Source organism: Bicyclus anynana, chromosome 2 (assembly GCF_947172395.1).
Source record: "Bicyclus anynana chromosome 2, ilBicAnyn1.1, whole genome shotgun sequence".
Taxonomy (NCBI): domain Eukaryota; kingdom Metazoa; phylum Arthropoda; class Insecta; order Lepidoptera; family Nymphalidae; genus Bicyclus; species Bicyclus anynana.
The window spans coordinates 16,987,832-17,009,855 of NC_069084.1; the positions used below are offsets into that span (position 1 = coordinate 16,987,832).

Genomic DNA, 22,024 nt, shown 5'->3' on the forward strand with positions numbered 1-22,024 from the left:
TGGATAAATAAAGATTTTATTAATATTATTAATGTTGGTCCCATCACCAAGTGGATTGGCGACATCAAGCGAGTCACAGGGATTCGCTGGATGCAGGCGGCTCAGTATTGTGATTTTTGGAAGTCCCTATAAAAATCTTGTCCTGCAGTGGACGTCCATCGGCTGATATGATGGTGATGATAGATTCAGAATCAATTATTATTACACAGCAGATGGGTACGGTTTACATTGCAATTAAATTAAAAGATGCATAAATAATATTTCGTGGCACGTCTTCTATGAAAAACTAACAAAAAGAGTTCGGTAGCTTATTTTTTTCTGAAAGCGACATTTAGTTACTTCAGGTCTAGGACTCTGAATGCCCCTTTGATTATACCTATAAAAATGTAGGAAAAAATAGACTGTAATGTCAACTACTCACGGTAAAATTCAATTTAATTAAGATTCAATAAATAAAACAACAATGTTTATAACTACTTTATTCATCTGAAGGCAAGTCATTCAACACAATATGTACATTGGGTACGCTGGTAATAAACGCGCCAATTTGTAGCAGTCAAGCCAAATTATAACACCGGTCTGAACATACAGGGTGATTCGGTCTTTAGTGCGGATATTTTTTTTCGTGGTTCTGTATCATTAATAGAATATAAATCTGCAAACAGTTCGATACATTTTATGTAATTTTTTTTTTTAATTTATGTCTCTAAAATAACAAAATAATGTACATATTATTACTAAACAAGATATATTCAGCTTAAAAGTGATCTGGTGACGTCCTTTAGGTATCAAACGAAAATAAAATAAACGCACAATAGGGTGACCCTAAAATTCTGTTCAAAAGTAAATAATTTTAGCTAACGATAATTTTGTTATTTTTGAGTTAAAAAAAAAAAGAAAAAATACGTGATCATTAAATTTTGTTTATGTACAAAATATAAAAATATCCGCACTAAAAAAATTTTCTTCCTGTAGTGCGAGTGGCCATAGACAAACTAGAACTAGAGTCCTTGCGCAGTCCAAGGTGCGGGGTATGACGACAGAGGGGAGGAACAAGAGCAGGTCATAGGGTAAATTGACTCTTAACAGATTTAATATAAACAATATTCATTTCGTGTATGTAATAAGGTTTCGAAATATCTCGATATCAATTAATAAAAGTTAAGGATTTCTTATAAAACTTAATTTGAAAATCATGTATTTTTAAATTTTCCAAACGTCAAAAACGCTGTCGTCCATTTTGTGACGTCACAACGTTACTTCATGAATAAACGTCAAACTAATTATTAATATTTTTTCAATCGCTCCATTTGGTAAAGGATTAGTATACGTTACGTCATGAAGCAGTTAAATAAACCACCACCAGTGTTTTGGTTCGTACTGTCAAATAAATATTTAAAAATTAAAATGTTCATTTAAACACGTCTCAAATATATATATTTTTTTCTATCTTATAGAATGATAATGATCAATTTAAGACCATTTAAAAAAAAGTATCAACTGGCCTATTGTACATTTATCATCATATCATTTAATTCATGAACCAACTCTTTCGTCCCCTCTGTCTGTCTGTCCCCTGTGAAGTTGGCACGGTTACCACCAGCTCGACAACTCTGTTATGGCTAAACGTTTGTACAGATAATATCACAACGCTCAAATAAATAACGTTTTAAAGCTATTTTTCGCGTATCTCTTATTATAATTAAAAATTAGACACACAAATTAATTTTGACTGTATTTTTAAACATGACAATTAATAACCCATGCGTTCAAGTTGCGTTGAAGATTGTGTCCAGGGTTCATCATCATTATCAACCCATTTTCGGCTCACTGCTGAGCTCGAGTCTCCTCCAAGAATGAGAGGGGTTAGGAAAATAGTCCACCAAGCTGACCCAATGCGGATTGGCAGACTTCATACACGTAGAGAATTAAGAAAAGTCTCTGGTATGCAGGTTTCCTCACGATGTTTTCCTTCACCGTTTGAGACACGTTTTTTTAATTTCTTAAAATGCACATAACTGAAAAGTTGGTGGTGTATGCCCCGGACCGGATTCGAACCCACCCCCTCCGGAATCGGAAGCAGAGGTCATGTCCACTGGGCTATCACGGCTCATGATTATAATAACTGGGAAGATATCTTTAGGGTATACAGTTTATAGCCTATATAAAATGCACGCAACTTGATTGAACGCAATCTGAAAGCATTGGTTGTACACAAAACAAAAAAAAAACTAATTCATCATAAACAAAAAACATTATTTGTGATTTTACAGAATTTAATTTAATTTATTATATTTAGTTAAATTCTTGATAATGTAGCGACGATATAAATGTTAGAGCAAACTTTTTGTTACAACAAACATGTAGTAACGAAAAAATTCCGTTAACATAGAAGTCACATATTATGTCAATTTACTTGTTTATTTATAGTTTTTTTTATAGTAAACCCATAAATTTATAAAATATTATTGTACCACAGTAATATTTTATAAATACAATGAAAACTCTAGGAAATAGTGCCTAATTAAAGTAAGCATTTAAAAAGTTTTCTTTTTTCCGAATACAGTCAAAATACATATACACAAAAACTAATTAGAAAATAAATTATAATACTGAGTATTATTAAAACTTAAATTTAATATTATTTAAAATAAGGTCTGAATTAATTATCAAAAAATTAATCATATAAAAATGTTGAGATTCTGCAATTAATAGATCTATTTAAATATATTGGATATGTTTAACTTATCTACTGTATTGCATGTTACAAAAAGCATCAAACTATATACATACATCTCTCAAGGTGCTCATGATTAAAAAAAAACTGCCAACTGTTCAAAAAGTACATTTTTTCTATATTTGATAAAAAATTACTTTTCATGTTAGTTACTTATTTCCCTTTTTATCTAGTTATATTTTTGCTGATTTAGGGTAATAGCACATATATCAATTCGGGATGGAATTGTCACCGTATCGTCGCGATTCGTGAGCTTGTCCCGTGGCGATACGGTGACGATTCCTTTCTGGATTGATATGTGTGCCATGACCCTTATTTTAAATCGGACAGTTACAGTATAAATTAAATTGTAAAAAAATATATCGACCAAATAAATATACCTTTCAAAAGACTTGTCATGTAGAAATAATCGATAAATAATGCGATATCATGTTGTCATGGACTAATTAAATCTATTTAGACTAATTTAATAAAACTATAGAAGTAGATTATTATTAATTTTTCGTTCAATAATTTTCATGAATTCAATATAACGTACCTAATTATTATTTATTACTATCAAATGGATATTCTTATACAAAATCCCGACCAGCTAACAACCATTGTGTTTAATTTATAAGTTGACCAAAAATAAATAGTAGTTAATATAATATTTTATTAAATTTGACAATGTTAAGAAGTTATTACTTATGAAAAGTTCCCACCGCTTGCTTAATTTATTCTTTATTTTTTTCGTAATTGAAATATTTAAATATATACATATGTTTAAATGAAATTGTATTTGGTTTTTTTATTTCTGCAAGAAGGATGTAGTATTTTAAAATTTAAACTACTACATCCTTCTTCACGTGAATGTTAGTCAATTAATATAATCAATTAATAAGGATGTAGTAGTTTAGTTTACACAGTACGAACTGTTTACACAGTTGCTTATCGACCATTCACAGATAATAATAATTATAAGCTTGTATTCTGCTAATATTCCTTCAATTTTTGTTGAGTTTTTCTCAACTATTCACATTTAGATATGTTAATAATTGAGAAAAACACAACGATGGTCGTTATAAGTCGGGACCTTACATCAAACATTACGTTTGCATCACAAAACATTTGTGCGAGCGCAACTCGAAGCGTATTAAATCCTTACAAACTAGTGTTCTACTTATTACTTTACTAAATAACAATTGATTTATTGTTACAGCTATTGATTATGCTTATCCAAACAGAATAAAGCAACGAAGACGATTTATCTATCAGCAATTATTGCTATTCACTAGTTGACCTGCCATAGACAACTGTGGTAAATATAAAAAGAAAATTCAATACAATTCTTCTTTATGTCTTTAATTTGTGACTGGGCACAGTTTGTCTCACCAATGTCACATAAATGGAGAAGCCACTAAGGAGATTTTTCTGTGTGTGTGTAGATTTCAAAATTGAAATTGTCAATTTAAATTTTGAAATCTACCGTATTTAATATTATTATTTATTTAATATTAATAAAAATAACTGTGTCTCAATCAGTGAAGGAAAAAATCATCGTGAGGAAATCTGCATACCAGAGATTTTTCTTAATTCTCTGCGTGTGTGTGCCAATACGCATTGGGCCAGCACGGTGGACTCTCGGCCTAACCCTTTTCATTTAAAGACTCGAGCTCAGCAGTGAGCCGAATATGGATTGATAATGATAAACGGTGAATAAAAGTGCAGAAAATAAGATTATCAATCACGCATAGCGCCACGCCTAAAATATAATTTTTTTTAATTTCTCTTAACATTGTAGGAATTCTCTCGGAATTTATTCCAGCTTCTTTGCTTTATTCTATCATCTATTTATTAATTTATTTAAATCGTACAACTCATACATACCTATCACGTATAATTAGATAACCGCCACTATCATATTCATATTTTATTATACGAGAAAATTCAATTTATTATGTAATGTGCAAAAATAAAATGTTGATAAAGATAGTTTAATAGTTTTGTGTTAAATTACATAGTCTGAAAGTTAATACATATGTACAGGTACTTTTGGAAGTATATTTTTAGATGTATAGTATTTTTCACATAGCATGGGTGCGATGACAGTTCGTTCCACTCTTGAAAGTTTGCCGCGATTTACGATAATAGTACGTATTATGAACGTCATAAGGCAACTGTCACCATGCTATCTGAAAAACATTTTAGTGGTAAGGTTAACAAGCAAGCGTTTTACAGTAAACAGTTGAGTGTGTTTGTGAGTAAAACTGAAGGCGTGTTTAGACGAAACAAACCTTGAGTACACACAACACACACAAACGCGCTTGGTATGTCCTCTTACAACTACATTCAACGTCAAACGGACTTTCCGGAAAATATAGGCTATATCTATTTTTTTTATCTGCCAAGTTAACACAGTGCTTGCGTAAAATGTAAAATGTTGCGTTTGTGAATAGCGGCAAACTTTCAAGAGTGAAACGAACTGTCACCCGCACCATCCTACATGAAATGAACTGTAGTGTTTATGAAGCGAAGAACGGGATGTACAAAAAAATATTTAAAATCACATCTTCATTTCCATTCAAGCATTGTGTTTCACACAAGCACATTTATGTGAATGTATTAAGTTGATAAGTTTAAAAAAAAATAGATACACCGCCGCTTTTAAATTAAAAGGCAGCTGTTAAAAAATATATATTTTTTGGATTAACATATTCATACATTCTACCAAATAAGTAATGAATTTTACAGCCATATTTTTGCTTTGTAGTCTATCAGCCATATCCATATACATTATAGATAAGACATTTGAAAACACCTTTTTCGATATTTAACGAGGATAAATTTATATTTTTGGAAGACAAGTAACCTAATTTCACAAACAGTTCAACGGAAACGAGGAATCTAAAAACTTACATAAAATAAATATTACTTGAATCGTATCTTCATATCTCCAGTCGGTACGTATAATATACTTATATATATTTATACTTTTTACAATTTGAGAAAAAGTTAAATGAAAAAATAATGGGTCTTATTTTAACGTGCAAAATATACTTAAATAAAGAGATAATAATCATTTGGTTTGATAAAATAAATCAATAAAAATTTTCTGCGAGGTCCTTTGTAATTGAAATTAATAAATACTTAAAATGTAGAAAATAAACCTAGTAATACTATACTAATACTGGTAAAAAATACGCGTGTCTAACAAAAAATGCATCGAAAACTATGTATTATTCATATTTGCCCAAGCCATACCAAAAAAGATTTATTTAGCTATAGGCAAACGGCAAAACTCAGTCCTTGCTCACTGCTTGCGCGGCAGAGGGATGAGGGGTATGATGTCACACCCCTCTGACGTCATGAGCGAGGAGCGGGCGGCAAGCGCATTCTACATCAATTAATTGCCAGGCGTGCTGCCCCCCACCATCTCCTCTCTCCCTTATGTCGTCTTACCCCACATCCCTGTAGTGCGCAGGTGAGGACTCACTCATAAATACATATATAGAATGTGACAAATTATGAGAATATTGAGTACCTATAGTCTGGCAAGTTCGTTGATAACACTCCCATGATATGCGGGCGACAGGGGGAAAGACTGCGCGGGTGTGAAATCGTGCATGCGGGGAAGTAACGTGGATCAGTCGTGGATTTTTCGTTCATCGCTACACGCCCCTCGGCCCGCGGGAGTGTTATGAACGAAGTTGCTAAGCTATAAAATCGTCTGTAAGATACGGCCTTAACGAGGCCAATATCAAAAAAATGCTACTGCTTCAACAGAAAATATGTCGCCTCGATGATATTAATTTTTAAATATTAATTATACTAACAAAAATCACAATATATATTCCCATTTCTTTCCATAGGCACTATTGCGAAAATTTTGGGAACTAAATTTTGTTTTCTTGTGAAAATAGTAAACAAAATTATTATACTTTTGCTAGTCAAATATAGAATACTTTGCAGTACAAAGTCAACAATTCACACATCATTGGTTTATAAATTAACGAAAAAGTATGGATATTAGTTCTTACTCTGCTATTAGGTTTAATTGAGGTTAGTTTGTTCTTCATAAACTCTCGAATATATGTAAAGGGTTTGTTGACACATTTTTCAATCAGTTTATAAACCAGTGATGTTCACAATCATACAGTGATATTATTATATTATATATATCAACTGTTGAACACATAAGTGATTAAGGCCTAAGGCGCATCTAAATATGTTCTCCTTAAAGACTGTCCTAAAACTATAAACAGAAGTCTTACATACAAATAGGCCAATTGACCCTAAGGGTTCATTTTCACTAGCAAAAACTGCTACAAACGACTGCAGTCGGCTACGTCTTGGCTGCAGTCAACTTGCAGTTGCCAGCTGCCATTGGCAATGTGCTGTTCGTGTAAATAAACCCTAAAACGAGCATTATTATTAGCAAACATATCAACTCGGCCGGGCATCGCCATCGTATCAACTTGAGTTGTCCAGTAATATTTAATGAAACTCCTTACTATAATAAAACACTAATCGGAATCGTACTGTCATCGCCTCGCCTCACAAACCGTAACGATACAGTGACGATTCCTTTCCGAGTTGATATGTGTGCTATTACCCTTAAGCAACACTACAACACAGGACACACAAATTTATTATCATTTTATTGCAAGTGATTTCTAAGCTAGAGTGTATAAGCTAATGTGTACTTTATAATAATTGATATAAGCACTCAATTCCTTTCAATTACACGTAATTTATCTACTTGTTAATTTGCACCTTTCATTATCAAAACGAGTGAAAAGAACAAATAATCTTATTTATCTGTATGTGTAAAAATATGGTGAGGATTTCTTTTCGGACCGTTTTAATGAACAAATTTATCGTTTTTTTTTTATTAAAATTAATTTCTGTTCTAATAATTTTTATCTTATTTTTGCCTAAGGAACTTTATTAAATTATATAAAAAAGTCTACACTTAAATGTCATCATTTCGTGCTTAAATATTATTAATAATTGTTGATTTTTACTTTGTCATATAATTTTAGTGTGAATGTTACCGAACTACTTGGCAATACTATGGCAAGTGAGCTATGGCAAGTTATTGTGATTCTAAATATACTTATTTATTACAAGATGATAATTATACCTATTAAAAATATCTTATATTTATTATTGCAAAAGTGACCCTGGGGCCATGTTCATTTAATGGAAATATCCCGTTCGGAGGACCAACAATTTGTAGTCGACTACAAAATATCATGAAGGCATAAATTATTTATGGCAGTGCTACTATACTTAACGGAAAATCTCATTTTCTAATGCTACGGCCACACTAATTTACCTTACATCATCTATTTACCGAATTAATAATAATCAGTGTTTTTGCCTGTATCACTAGATTTTACAGTAGTGTGGTCGTAACCTAATACTTTTTGATGAACTTTGCAAACTATAAACTGTGTACTTAAGGCAGGCGACAGAGGCAGGTGCGGGGGGTAACTTCTCTACCTCCTACTCTCTCTGTTCCTTTGTCGTCTATCCTCTACATTATTTATTCATGTGAATAAATAATGTAGAGGATAGACGATGAAAATATCCCACAATCATTTCAGGTTAACAGGTTCACCAGATTTTAACATTTCATACATTGTTACTTTATTCTGTTTCATTACCTAAGGAACAGAGAAACTTGGAATGCGGTCTTGTGATGTGTTTCTTGTAAATAATGTTTGTAAGGAAAGATAATATTTATAGATAGAATTTCCCTGCATATCCTACCTCAATAAATTTTAAAGTATTAAACTTATAGAGTGAAGTGAATGGTGCTCTCTCTTCCTTATTAATCCTATGGCAACGCGCAGTACAGCGCTTATGTCGATAATATACTCAGAGGCACAATTATCCGCCCACTTTAATATACTCGCGTCATATTAAAGTGGGCGGATAATTGTGCTTCTATCGACAATATTAGAGAAAAATGTCCGAACGTTTTGTTTCGTTTTATAATAGACATTCGTACCTCTATTCTTTTATGAAATGAAGTATTGCATTTGATAAATGTAATTTGTCAGCTCCTCAATTGACTGTGACGTACTCAGTTATTTTATAGTCAATTTCAATAGACCGTGACCTTGAAATGATGTCATACAAAATTGTACTTTAACTAAGAGCGATTAAGGTTCAATATATGTATTTCAATAGACATTCCGCTGGTTTAGAACGACGTCATACAAAATTGTACCTTAAACGAGAGTAGTTAAGGTTCAAAATATGGTCTTTGTACCGTGACCTTGAAACAACCTCGTAAAAGAAATTGTACTTTAAGTGAGAGTGGTTAAGGTTCAATATCTTTCAATAGACATTGTACCGCTTCCTTGAAACGACGTCATACAAAATTGTACCTTAATAGAGGGTAGTTAAGGTTCAAAATCTGGTATTTCAATAGACATTGTACCCGTGATCTTGAAACGACGTCTTAAGGTAAGTGGTTAAGGTTCAATATATTTCAATAGACATTGTACCGCTTCTTTGGAACGACGTCATAAAAAATTGTACCTTATTAATGAGTAGTTAAGGTTCAATATCTGGCTTCGGGCGACTGCGGCGAGCGCGGCATCCTGGCGACGCCGGCGAGCCGCTCGCACACCGCCTCCAGCTGCGCGTCGAGCATCAGCGACGCTATTTGGTCGTCGCTCAACATTTCCATACTGGAATTAAAGAATTTAGGTTTTCATAAAATAACTACAGGACGTCCAAACTTCCTCCGCGTCCGGAATCTTCCTAATAAACCTTCGTTATAATCTTGATTTATTTGTGATTGTAAAAATATAGGATTGACGGCCGTATTTAGTACTCCATCACTCGAGTCGGTTATAATACGTTCATTATTCGGGATTTTAATAATCTGACAAAACTATCAATAATAATTGGTTGCTCTATAATGACAGATCTTTGTGATAATGGCTGTAAAAGTGATGTTGCAACATAGCGAGAGTTATTAGTTCTATTTTTATTAACTTCTACTCTTTTACGTCGCACTATATACCTGGTGAGACTGTCGGTGTCGGAGTAGCGCTCGTCGGACGTGGACGAGGCGCCGTCGGGCGCGGGCGAGCGGCGCGCGCGCGGCGACGAGCGGCGCGGCGTGCGCGGCGCCGAGCCCGAGCCGCGTCGCTCGCCGAACAGCGACAGACCTGTCACACAGTCGCTCATTAGTATAACGTGACAAGAAACAGCAACAGTGATTGTACCATCATTTTCTAGTAGAGGAAACACTTCGAGCAGGTCCCAGGACTTGTGACCTGGTGTAGGTTTAAGGGATCCCAAAAGCATTAACACATTTACCTTCCCTGTCCGACATGTTCTCCATGCACACAATAAACAATTTATAATCAATAATAACAACACGAAACATTATTGCAAAAAATCACTAACGCGAGCAGCGTGACGGGGTACACGCTGCCTAATAAAGAACTGAACTCAAGTTATCAAATATTGCTGTAACAACTTCATACAAATACTTCCTTTTTTCAAGAGGTCCACGTATCGCGTTGACCGCTTCCGATCTATCGTGATCGCTACTGCATTACTCCCTCCCTGCGATTGCTCAAGTAAATCTCCCGTTTCCGTGGGAATACCTCGCCCGGGAATATTAAAATATAACCTATGTTACTTGGTGAAGAATTAATTTTCTAGTTGTGAATTATAATTGGTCGAGTACTTTTTGAATAAAATCGTAACAAATAAACAAATATATTACTATTTATTAGTTTAGGCATACTTAACAGTAAAGTTTAATGTGATAGTCCAGTGGATATGACTCCTGCCTCTGATTCCGGAGGGTGTGGGTTCAAATCCGGCCCGGGGCATGCACCTCTAAGTTTTTAGATTGTGTGCATTCTAAGAAATTAAATATCACGTGTCTCAATCGGTGAAGGAAAACATCGTGAGGAAACCTGCATACCAGAGAATTTTCTTAATTCTCTGCATGTGTGAAGTCAATCCGCAAATGGTGGACTATCCACCTAAGACCTCTCATTCTGAGAGGAGTCTCGATCTCAGTGGTGAGCTAAATATGGGTTGATGATGATGAATGTTTGTACTATGTTTAATGAGACTAACCTTGGAACATCTCCTTGACCTTTTCCCCCGTGTCGTGGAACAGCGTGTCGAGACTCTGCCGCCGGCCCCGCTCCAGCTCAGCGCGTAGCGCGGCGCTGCGGTCCGCTGTCCTGATGATGCGCCGGGGAGAAGCCGCAGACACCTTGGTCTCCATCGGACTGGGCGGCGACGACTTCTCGGGGGTCGAGCGCGGCCGGAGCGAGCACTTCTCGAAACTGATCTGTTGCGACACAAAGATGGTCCATGTCAGGTCCACTCTTGTAGGTACCCCGTATCATTAAAATTTAAAAAATACAAGGATTTTATATAAATAAAAGTAAATAAATAAAATTAAAACCCACGTTTTTGAGTTATATCAAGATGGCGCCCTTAAAGCAACTATGACATGACAATTGACAGCAAACGTCAAATCGACTACTGCATTGAAAACGTCATCAATCGGTCATTATTACCCATATTAGTGTTACATTTCTTGGGAGAGAATGAATATTTTTTCGAAAAAATTAAAGTAAATTCGTAGATTTGTTTAATCAAAAATAGTTAAAAAATATATTATGACGTTTTAAATAAGATTAATTTGATTGATATTAATTAACGTTCTTAATTTAATTAATTATTCTATTAATTAATAGCAAATGAGTTGTGTGACATTTTTGGCGGTTTCAGACAGAAAAGTTACGCTACAGTCATCTAATCAAACACGTCAGATCACCTTAAACGCTTGATTCGCGGCGCTACCACCAATGAACTAGCAAAGCGATTGGGATGTTGAATTAGCCGTTTTTTGTGCTTTTTCAATTAAATTTTTCAAAACCGGAATCCAAAATATTGTTTTCTTTTTCATTGCGTTCTGACAAAAGAGGAAGCAACATTTTGGACTCCACTTTGAAAAATTTTCATTGAAAAAGTGTCTATATCATGTTATTCATGTTTTAGCAGACTCGGAAATGGTTTACAAACACTAAGAAAACTAATGTCGAACAAAGATATTCACAACATTTGTTAGGACAACTTAATTAACAAATCAAACTGTAACCAAAATTAGACCCTAGAATGGCAGAGAATAACCTTGAGTGAAGTCACGCACTTGTGAACATTGTGTGTAGGATTAAAATTAACAAACACTCCCCTTTTCCACTCAAGTCACTCCCCCGCCTATCCCAAGCAATCCATAAAGAACCACACAACAAGAAATGTGGACGGCTCGAACGCCTCACGAGTACACTGAAGCCGATCGTACGACGAGCGCCTTATATCGCAAGTCGTTCCCGCCAACCGATCGGTACCCCAGTCTAACGCCCCACTCTTTACGGAAACTAGTTGCGCCACCTGACGTCATATCCGTCTCAGACTACTATTTCTTACATATGGTACTGTACAGTGTGCAAGGCTCACCTCCTCAGGGCTGGAGTAGTCCAGGTCGATCTCGGTCCACGTGTCGGGGTCGCTGCGGTCGGCGCGCCGCAGCCACTCGCGGACGTGCTCGTCGCTGTCGTGCGCGCACAACTCCTCGAGCGTCTCGCTGGCGTTCGACTCGCTCGCCGTGTCCGTGATCGTGGAGCGGTCCACGTCTGCAACCGCAACACGGTCGGTCATGGTCAACTTGTATAACGTGACGGGTAGCAGCGACAGTGATTGTATCATCTTTGTGCTAGAGGAAACACCTCGAGCAGATGCCAGAACTTGTGAGTATGTTTAAAGGATCCTATCAGAATGCTTTAACTTCCACTAACACAGTAACATCGCTTACCTCCCCTGCCCGATATGTTTCCATGTCCAAACTAAATAATTTATGATCAAAAATTACAAAACATTATTGCACAAAATTACCAATGCCTAACAAAGAACTGGCAAAAGTCATCAAATACCTCCATTTATATATGAATAATGAATGTTAATACCACCCGTACTTTAGGAACTTGTAACACTTGAATCATGCTTCATGGAGAGAAATTATGAGATCTAGGGACTCGCTTGCCTAGAAAGGGTCTAGACTAGGTTGCCTTGAAGATGCATACGCTCATATGCCTGAGGGTCATAAACGGCAGTTTCTTATTTTTGAGAAGTTTTATGTCAATTGTGTGCTCTCGTTTTTTTTGTTATTAAGTTATTCACTGTTATCAAAAACTCAATCAAAAAGTACTCACCATTCCTGGTGGACTGTCTCCTGGACCGGTGTCGATGGATTTCGTCAGATATCCTCTCTAAGTTCCTCAAAGCTGAGGAGTACTTCTGTTTAGCGTCTGACACTTGCACCTCCAGGGTCTGTATGCGAGCCTTCTGACCCTCCAGCGCGGAGTTTATTCTAGCCTTCTCCTCGAAGTATGGCCTAAAAGACAAAGGACCTGTAAAACATCCGGCTCGAAGGACCAAAAAAAATTATAAAAGAATAATTGTATGTGCAAGCAATTGTTGTTTAACCATCATGATATACTAATACAACCCAGTAAATAATAATATTACTCGTATAGTCAGTCGCCGTTAATGTATGTTAGTATCGTAATAAAAATAATTATAACTAACTACTTGTATCGAGACAGAATTAGCACGTTAGGTTTAAGATACGCGCCACGGGGTATCTTATGTAGCGAAAGACATATTTCCGACCAATAGCGGCGGTATCGTAAATCATCATCATCCACTGCAAGAGGCCTATGTCCACTGCTGGACATAAGGCCTTTTAATGCAAAAGAACTTCGAAACACAACGGTCAACGATTCCGCTGCCATTACTTGGCAGTATGTCTTTTCATATCCACTATCTATATCACTAGGCTCTCGAATGGATATGATCTCTGCCCCCGATTCCGAAGGATGTGGGTTCGAATCTGCTCCGGGGCATGCACCTCCAACTTTTCAGTTTAGTGCATTTTAAGAAATTAAATTTCACGTGTCTCAAACGGTAAAGGAAAAACATCGTGATGAAACCTGCATACCAAAGAATTTTCTTAATTCTCTGCGTGTGTGAAGTCTGCCAATCCGCATTGGGCCAGCGTGGTAGACGTAGCTATTGGCCTAACCCCTGTCATTCTGAGAGGAGACTCGAGCTCAGCAGAGAGCCGAATATGGGTTGATAATGATGAATGCCTTTCCACTTCATAATCATCTAGTGGCACACATCTTAGAACTACCGGTTATCGATATGCTACTGAGGTTGAAATGCGTAGACAGAGAAGTAAATAGACAACTGATTGGCGTGTGTGCCAAATAATTGCAAAATACTTCACAAAATTAACTTCTGTTATGCAATTCTTCATTCTATTTATATTAGAATGTGCGTTAGCATGCAGATTTTTGATTACATACACAAGAAGCAAAACAATAAAAGTAACTAATAAAAGAAAAGTTATGTACCAAAAGTGCTGCGGCGAGCGACGGCGTGCCTGTGGAAGAGATAAGTGCAAACTAAACAAGCGAAGATCAGCGTTAAATTAACTAACATTAGTTGGTATACAAGCTCTAATTCTACACTACTAAGAAAAAGTGGGAAGTACTAGTGAAAAAAAATGTATGAAGTTTTGTTAAGGCTAAGAAGTTAAACGAGGCGAGAGAGTCGAATGCTTGCGACAGTTTCTTGCCAGACCTTGTAGTAGTTAGCTTGTCTTATCGCCTAAGCAAATGATGAGTTTCGCCTCCCAAAAACATACCCCAACTTTTTATATAAACGCGTATAAATGTACACATTTATACGCGTTTATATAAAAAGTTAAGTTTTCGTTGTTGTAGATATATACAGGTTTAACAAAGTTCGAAATTATTTTAAAATTATCGTGACTTGGTTAGAAACTAATATTGAAAGTTTATTTACAAAGCAAAAGATATATCCACCGATTGACCTCTCATAATCATATAAGGACAAACAATCGTGTAGAAAATTTCACTGAAACTTCAAAACTGGCCAATTTTGCTTTGACAGTTTAGAATTATTGGTAAAGAAAATTACACAGCCTTTCAATATAGTCCAATATTCAATAAAATTCCAAATTCAGAGCATATTCAACCTTAAGTATTGAGTTTCAGGTTCAATTTGCAAATGCGACTACTTTAATTGAGTTGGACTTGTGTTTGGCACTCATTTTTTGTGCATCCACTTTTTAATAGAAGATAATGAGTCCACCAGGCTAATTCACTATGGTATGAGATATGTTATTGTCAAATACGATAACATATCTCATACCATCCTAGGACATTAGGCGTAGACAAATCAACCAATTGTGGGTTAAACGCTTATAATGATATAAAAATAATTTGTCTTCACGAGTCAGTCTTTCAGAGAATGTCTTAGGTCGCATGTTAGGGCTATTGTGTAAGTAGAGGGGTCAGCTCACCGCGACTTGGCGATGTGTCGCTTGAGCCCGTTCTGCAGCTGCTGCACGAGCGCGGAGGCCGCGCGGTGCGCCGCCGCCTTCGTGCGCTGCGTCACCGTCGCCGCCGCGCGATCCGACTCCGCCTGAACACAACGTTCAATATCAAGATTGCTTCTCTTTCTTTGCCCTGTAACTAACTAACTAGACATATCACCCTTGCGTAGTTTTTCTCATTACTGAGGGTCATGACCCCTAACACAAGCTTGCTTGCTAACGATGTCGCGCCATGTGGCTCGGCTTTTCGCGACTTGCAACGCCTCGTGTACCTTGGTGTCGAGAGTGGCGCGGATTTGGTCTGACCAAAGTGTCAGGCTACATCCTCGAAGTCTCTTTCCTTCCACTTTGCCAGTGCTGTCACTAGTTTCTCTAAGTTAAACATATCACAGAAAAGATTCAATGATGACATCAGAGAACTGACGTTGAACATGAAAGATCATACTTTAAAAGGAGATATTTGCTGACTGGCAAAGAGATCAACAGAAAATAAACATGTTGCAAATATAAGAAAAGGCTTTTCAAGGTTTATGTTTGTTTTGAAATACATATTATTATTAAGGCTACGCTGATCTGAAAATTAAACTATTATAACAATAATACTTTAATAACAGTTAGAGCCTCAATAGCTCAATGGTAACAGCAGTCAGACTCATCACCAAGGGGTGGTGGTTTGAACCCTGCCCCATTACTCTATTGTTGTACCCACTCCTAATACAGTCTTTCCTGACTAGTTGGAGGGGAAAGGGAATATTGGTCATATTCAAAAATAATGCAAATATTCATTTAAAATAAAAGAAAAATAATAATATCATGAACATTATAGGTAGGTTTGTACCTGGTTGACGCGATGTGTGGCATGGTTGAGCATCTCCTGCCAAGCGGGGTCCAGTGTGAGGCCGCCGGAGCCCTCGGCCAGTCTGGCCAGGCCCTGCTCAGCCAGGTACACCATCTCCCGGGCGGCTGCGTGCGCGCTGTTCGCTTTGTCGTAAGCAAGGTTAGCTGCCTGCAGTTCTTGTGATGTCTGTAAAGTATTCACATTGATTTTTACTTCAAAGAAAGTTTTTTAATGCATTGTTTTCTATACAGGATTTAATAATCATTCTGACAATAAACAGAAGATGACATAAGGCACAGCTAGGTAAAAATAAAAACATTGGACCCATTTGAGAGACATTTATCCCTCATTTGCACCAAAATTTTTTTACATATAATACTAATACAATACAACAAATGCATTCCTAAGTATATGTTCGCACGAGAGCGTTTTTAAAACACAACACTTTTTTATCGAGTTGTTGCATTTTCAATTTTGGCCGTTGGGAATAAACCATGAATTAAATTTAAAATGTCAATAAAAGCACCAACTCTGGGTTTTAACATATAGCTTTTTTAACTTTTGTGCGAATGGGGAATTAAATTAATTATTTTATTTGGATGTTTGGTATAAAGCCATATTGTAGAAACATAACTACTGCCAAAATTACTGAATCATTGTCTACTTATTATGTTGCAAATAAAAAAAAAAGCAAAGTATTGCAACACCTGCCTTTCATCTAAAAGAGGAAGAAAAATTCAATTATACAACTATATATACATATATTACTTACAATATTAGCTCTAAATCGTGCTTCATAATAAGGCCTTGCTTTGTGAACACTGGTGCCAAGTTTCTTAGTGAGCTGCTGTATTCTCAGATGCCCTTCTGCCAGGAGTCTGCGGAAAGCGAGCCTGGCTTCATCCAGTTCTACTTCAAGGCGGTTGATCTCATCTGTAGCTGTGTTTAGGCGTTCCAACTCGATCTGAGGAGAGTAGATGAATTATTAAGAAATCAAAGAATATCACTCTAAGCCTGCCCACTCCCATTGGATTGGTGTGGTGGGTCTAAGCTCCATGAGAGCCCTGGCCCTTTATTGGGCTGTTAAAATAGATAGATAGAGAATAGAGATATAATGATGATATTATTGATTTAGTGGCAAGTTATTTAAATAATATGGATATGAACATAATAATTGATAAAATATTGATACTGCACTTTTTAGTTCCAATTAGAATCAATATGGAGAAAATCCTAGATTTCTCTGTGTGTTGAGTGTTTAATAATAATTAGATTGATTTATTTTTATTCTATTGAAGGCATCTGAGGTCTGAACATATTTGTGATAAAATAATTATAATACTTATACATACACATTATAAAACAATGTTTTTATTATTGTCTGTCTGCCTATACAAGACTATTTACTAAACAGATTGTCATGCAGTTTCAACACTAAATAGTTAATAATGAGGAAGGTTTAAGTTATTTCTCTATTCTGTGAGTTTATATAATAATAATTTTGTGCACATTGGTTGAAATGTGAAAATAATTCTTAGAAATTATAATAATACAATTACAAACATGTTTCTTTGTCATGAAAAAAATCATGAATCACATCACATGGTAATTGTCTAGTTATTATAATGGTAGATGAATTTCTTAATAAATGTGTTTTAAGTCATTTGGTGTAAGGTCTATGGAATTTTGTTAAATTCAAATTTTTATTTATTTATTTACATACACATACAGTTATTAACAAAAAGTTTATTTATTCAAAAACTATGAGCGCGATATGCGTGTGGTTAAGATAGTTTTTGCGCGACCAAACGAAAATACTAGTAAACAATAACAAAAGTAAACTAATAGTCGCCAAGTACCTATAAACTCTTGAGCGATTTCATTTCACCAAGTTTTATAAAGCAAGATAATTGGTAAAAGCGGCAACCTTTTATTTCCGTGTTCTAGCGTAATATTCGTCATAGCAACCGCTTACATTCAATTCAAGAAAAAACTAAGTGCTCGCGTTACACTTTATATCGATTATCTTTACCTGGACCCTGGGATCTAGTTTTTCGGTACATTCTGCTACGCTTTCGCTCATGATCCTCTCAAATGGAACACATTTTAACTCAACTTACATTCAAAGTAAAGCTAAAATTTACGTTTTATTGCTTTGTTTAACTACACACCGTATCGCCATCGCCAAAATGCGAATTTTATTAGATATTGATAAAAAAATAATTACACGAAGCTTTCAATCAACTCGCCGAGCCAAAATGAAATGAAGTTCCATATTTTTTTATCTATGGATGAGGATAACGTTAACGTCAATTTCAATTTGACATATTCGTTCCTTCTCAGTGTTGCCAAGTAAAAATAAGCTGTGCCAGCCTTGGTAAAGTGTCTTTTTGATCATATTTCTTCTTTTTATGTGTATTGATGATGATTGGCTTACCAATTTTGCAAGGCCCTACATTTGAGATTTTTTGCGTTGCTCTACTTATGATTTATTAATAAAGTCAGACTCCTAAAGACTAGAACGTAGGGCCGTAAAATCTATAAAAAAGTAATGAGTTTAAAGTTGTCATTGATGCTTTTTTTTGACGTCTGTACTTGACACTGACAGTTTTGTTTTGTCAATAAAAAATTCCATTTCCAAAATCCCAGCAGGCTCTTGTGAATCTTAATTTTTTCTAATAAACCAACAATATGGTAAACAATAATAACTCTGTAATATGTTTGTTTAATTGAACTTGTGTATAATCGTTATATGTTTTAGGCTACAGAAGTTGAAGAAACCATCAAAAGGATACAAGCACACAAAGGTGTTATGGGTGTCGTCATCGTAAATCATGAAGGTTTGATCAATATTTAGTGAATATTTGGAAACGGAAGTATATGTATATATATAATACTCCAGTACTTGCCTATAAATTAATACTTTTTAAAAAATGTGACCATTTATAATGATTGTTGTTTTGCAGGAATTCCTATCAAAAGTTCATTAGATAATGCTACATCAGTGTTGTATGCGGGTCTCATTGGTCAACTTACAGAGAAAGCTAGGAATGTAGTACGTGAAATGGTAATTACAATTTACTTCACAACTTACTTTCAAATTAATGAAAGTTTGCTACCAAATATATGATTTATGTATTTATTACAACCTGACTAACTCATTAATAGGCCTAAGCAGAGAAGATGATAGTCTATACACATTCTGGTGAGATTATAATCCACAGCTATAACATAGACAGTTCCCAGTTAGCTTAAATTACAACCATAGATATCACCCTCAGCACTACAACCTTGGTAGACCATAATGAGTTTTGTTATACAACCAAGTTACTGCTGCATTGAGATTCACTCGACCAATAAAAACTGTTTGTTGCAATTTTCCACTAAGCTTAAGTCCATCTACAGTGGGGTGTTTTTCAACCCTCTATTCTTTGAACTCTCTTTAGTAGGATTTCTGTACTTACTCAAACCCCTCCCGTGATGCTGATATGGGCCAATCATCATCACAGAGCCTACATATATTATTCCTTATAATAAACAAGTTGGTCCCAGTCACTGCCATGCTGACATAAGCATATAAAGGGCCAGGTGTAAAATCAATAAAATCAGTCAACCCTTATCAGTGGCCAGGCCCACCCTAGGAAATAATCCTAGATATGCCAATGACGATCATCAAAAAGTCATCTACCACTTCAAAGCTGACCAACCTATATACGAGTATGATGAATTTAACACCATAAAAGCTTTCTCTTTCATCTACCTTCAAAGTTCAAATTCAGCATAACCTATACCCAAAGTTTACTTACTAAACATATATACCTATGATATGTTCAATACATGTAACATCTCTTTCAGGATTCCACAAATGAACTCTCATTCTTGAGAGTGAGGAGCAGGAGACATGAGATATTAATAGCTCCAGACCGTGAATTTATACTTATTGTCATTCAGAACACTTCAGACTAGTCTTATGCAATAATATTATTTATTTATAAGGATAACAGCTACTTTTAAGTTAAGATATTAGTGCATTTTTTTACCCCAGTTTATTTAAAAACTATATTTAAGCCTGCAATCACATTTAGATGTACAATGTAATAAAAACTATTTGTAAGATTTTTTTTCAATGCATGATTAGAGAAACAATGCAGCTATCTGCCTGTTAAAAACAGTGGTGTAAATTAACTGAGTGGCCACAAGGTCTGAAGTAGGTAAACAACAGTGGCATTCACAACTCTTAGTGCTTATTAAATACAGATTTTATTACTAGGGCATACCCTGAGCAACAACCTTATGCACGCCACTGATAATCAAACATTAATAAAAGCCATGTATATAGCTGCGGTGGCCACTGGTTGAGACAGTATTATTTGCAAGACCTATTTTCAAATTTACATTATTCTGACAAAGTAGCCTAAAGTTCTTGACAATGTAGTAATTATATTTTATAACCAAAATAATTGTAATTTGTTTAAGCTATATCAATAAACACTGCACAATCTTTGTGTTTTTCTTTGAGTAGGTTTCTCCTACCAGAATAAAACCACTAAATATATTCAAAAATTTTATTCATCATAAAATATTTAAAAAATAATACATGACAAAGGAGACAATTGATAAATATTTGACCATTAGTTGAGGATTTAATTAGAATATTTTAACCATTAAATAAAATAGACAGACAAGAAAAACCTTAGTTTTCATTTAGAGGTAATTTTTTGGGTCAGGCCTCAACTAACGAGGTAGTGTAAGGAAAGCATAGTTATTGAAAAAAAGTCTTAAATAATAATTAATAAACACATTTCTACCTCATTACTGGTGACAATAAAACATAGACTAGTAATTTAAACACCAGAATGGTCAAAAATAGTTTCTTATGAAACTCATATCTCGTCAGATTTGCGCCGGCCGAACCAAATAAAAGTTGAAATACAGTAGTTTAATAGGCAACTAATGGTCAAATAAATAATAATGTACTTACCACAGTCAGAGAAAACCCCCAAGCTGAAAATGTCTGCACTGGAATGAATGGTAAGTTAATATAAGAACAGCATGTTATATACTTCATTTTCAAAAATTGCAAATCCAGTGTTTGTTAATTGGTTATCTCCATTTCTCATGTTTAAATCCCAATTCAATTTAATCAAGTAAAGAATGTTTCTTTTGAATTATATTATTTTTGTATTGTTTTATTTTGAAAAGAAAAGTAGAAGGGTGTCAATGTGTTTTGAACACTTAATTATTCATTTTATAAAAAACTTAGAACTTGTTGCATGATTGATAATGTAATGTTGTATTTCTTCAAACTTTCTTCTATTTGAAAATGTCTTAAAAGTTTTATTTTAACTTATCCCTTTCCAGTCAGGTTTGCCAGTAATAGTTATGATATACAAAAACCATGTTGATTTTAGCCATTTTGCAGCAAATTATATTGTTATATAATGTAATTAGAGGTCAATTTAGCAATCACAAGATCGTTGCGTTTAGTATTTGAACTATTTCTTTGTCTCTAAATTTATAATCATTCATTTTCATAGTTATCAATAATTATTTTCTGCACTCAACTGATTTTTTGTACTGTACCTGTCTTACCATTTGGTTTTATAACTTACGACGCGCATCATTCTCGTTTCTTCGGCGTTGTCCAATTTTCCATGTAGGTAATTTATATTTTAAACAATTATTTAATGCAATTGTTTGCATGGAAATTATGACAGACATTCCTATATTATTAATGTAGTCAACTTCTTTAATACAATGTCAATAATTTTGTCAAAATATATATTTTTAACAATTTTGATATATTCAGATTGAATTTTGATATATTCCATGATGCATATTAGACTGAATTGCATTTTAATGTTGGAAATAAATTATTTCAATGCTCCAAGAAAACTGATCAAACATATTTAGTTGGGTACATGGCATAACTAATGATTTATATTATTGTGAAAGTATAACAGAAATTATCTCCCGTTTCAGATTTCTA

General features: G+C 34.9%; 2 protein-coding genes across 2 annotated transcripts; one reads left to right on the forward strand and one right to left on the reverse strand.

The window, feature by feature from the left end:
* Positions 1 to 464: 464 nt before the first annotated feature.
* Positions 465 to 18,293, reverse strand: LOC112055685 (SH3 domain-binding protein 5-like). The gene is made up of 9 exons (XM_024095876.2): positions 18,068 to 18,293; positions 16,808 to 16,999; positions 16,036 to 16,221; positions 15,165 to 15,286; positions 12,985 to 13,166; positions 12,233 to 12,408; positions 10,838 to 11,057; positions 9,762 to 9,909; positions 465 to 9,423 (listed from the first exon to the last, which is right to left on the reverse strand). The coding sequence occupies exons 1-9, from the start codon at positions 18,116 to 18,118 to the stop codon at positions 9,294 to 9,296; spliced, it is 1,407 nt and encodes a 468-aa protein (XP_023951644.2). The 5' UTR covers positions 18,119 to 18,293; the 3' UTR covers positions 465 to 9,293.
* Positions 18,294 to 18,603: 310 nt separating this feature from the next.
* On the forward strand, positions 18,604 to 20,536 carry LOC112055680 (dynein light chain roadblock-type 2). The gene is made up of 4 exons (XM_024095871.2): positions 18,604 to 18,729; positions 18,797 to 18,875; positions 19,002 to 19,102; positions 19,891 to 20,536. Exons 1-4 carry the CDS (start codon positions 18,727 to 18,729, stop codon positions 19,999 to 20,001), a joined length of 294 nt encoding a protein of 97 aa, XP_023951639.1. The 5' UTR covers positions 18,604 to 18,726; the 3' UTR covers positions 20,002 to 20,536.
* Positions 20,537 to 22,024: the final 1,488 nt, after the last annotated feature.

Bases quoted from the DNA above. Each gene is read 5' to 3' on its own strand.
- LOC112055685 (XM_024095876.2), bottom strand. From the start codon at position 18,118: ATGAGCGAAAGCGTAGCAGAATGTACCGAAAAACTAGATCCCAGGGTC. The intron at 17,000-18,067 runs GTAAAGATAATC...TACTCTCCTCAG, and splicing joins AACTAGATCCCAGGGTCCAG to ATCGAGTTGGAACGCCTAAA. The intron at 16,222-16,807 runs GTAAGTAATATA...AATACTTTACAG, and splicing joins CACGATTTAGAGCTAATATT to ACATCACAAGAACTGCAGGC.
- LOC112055680 (XM_024095871.2), top strand. The intron at 18,876-19,001 runs GTTTGATCAATA...GTTGTTTTGCAG, and splicing joins CGTCATCGTAAATCATGAAG to GAATTCCTATCAAAAGTTCA. The intron at 19,103-19,890 runs GTAATTACAATT...CATCTCTTTCAG, and splicing joins GGAATGTAGTACGTGAAATG to GATTCCACAAATGAACTCTC.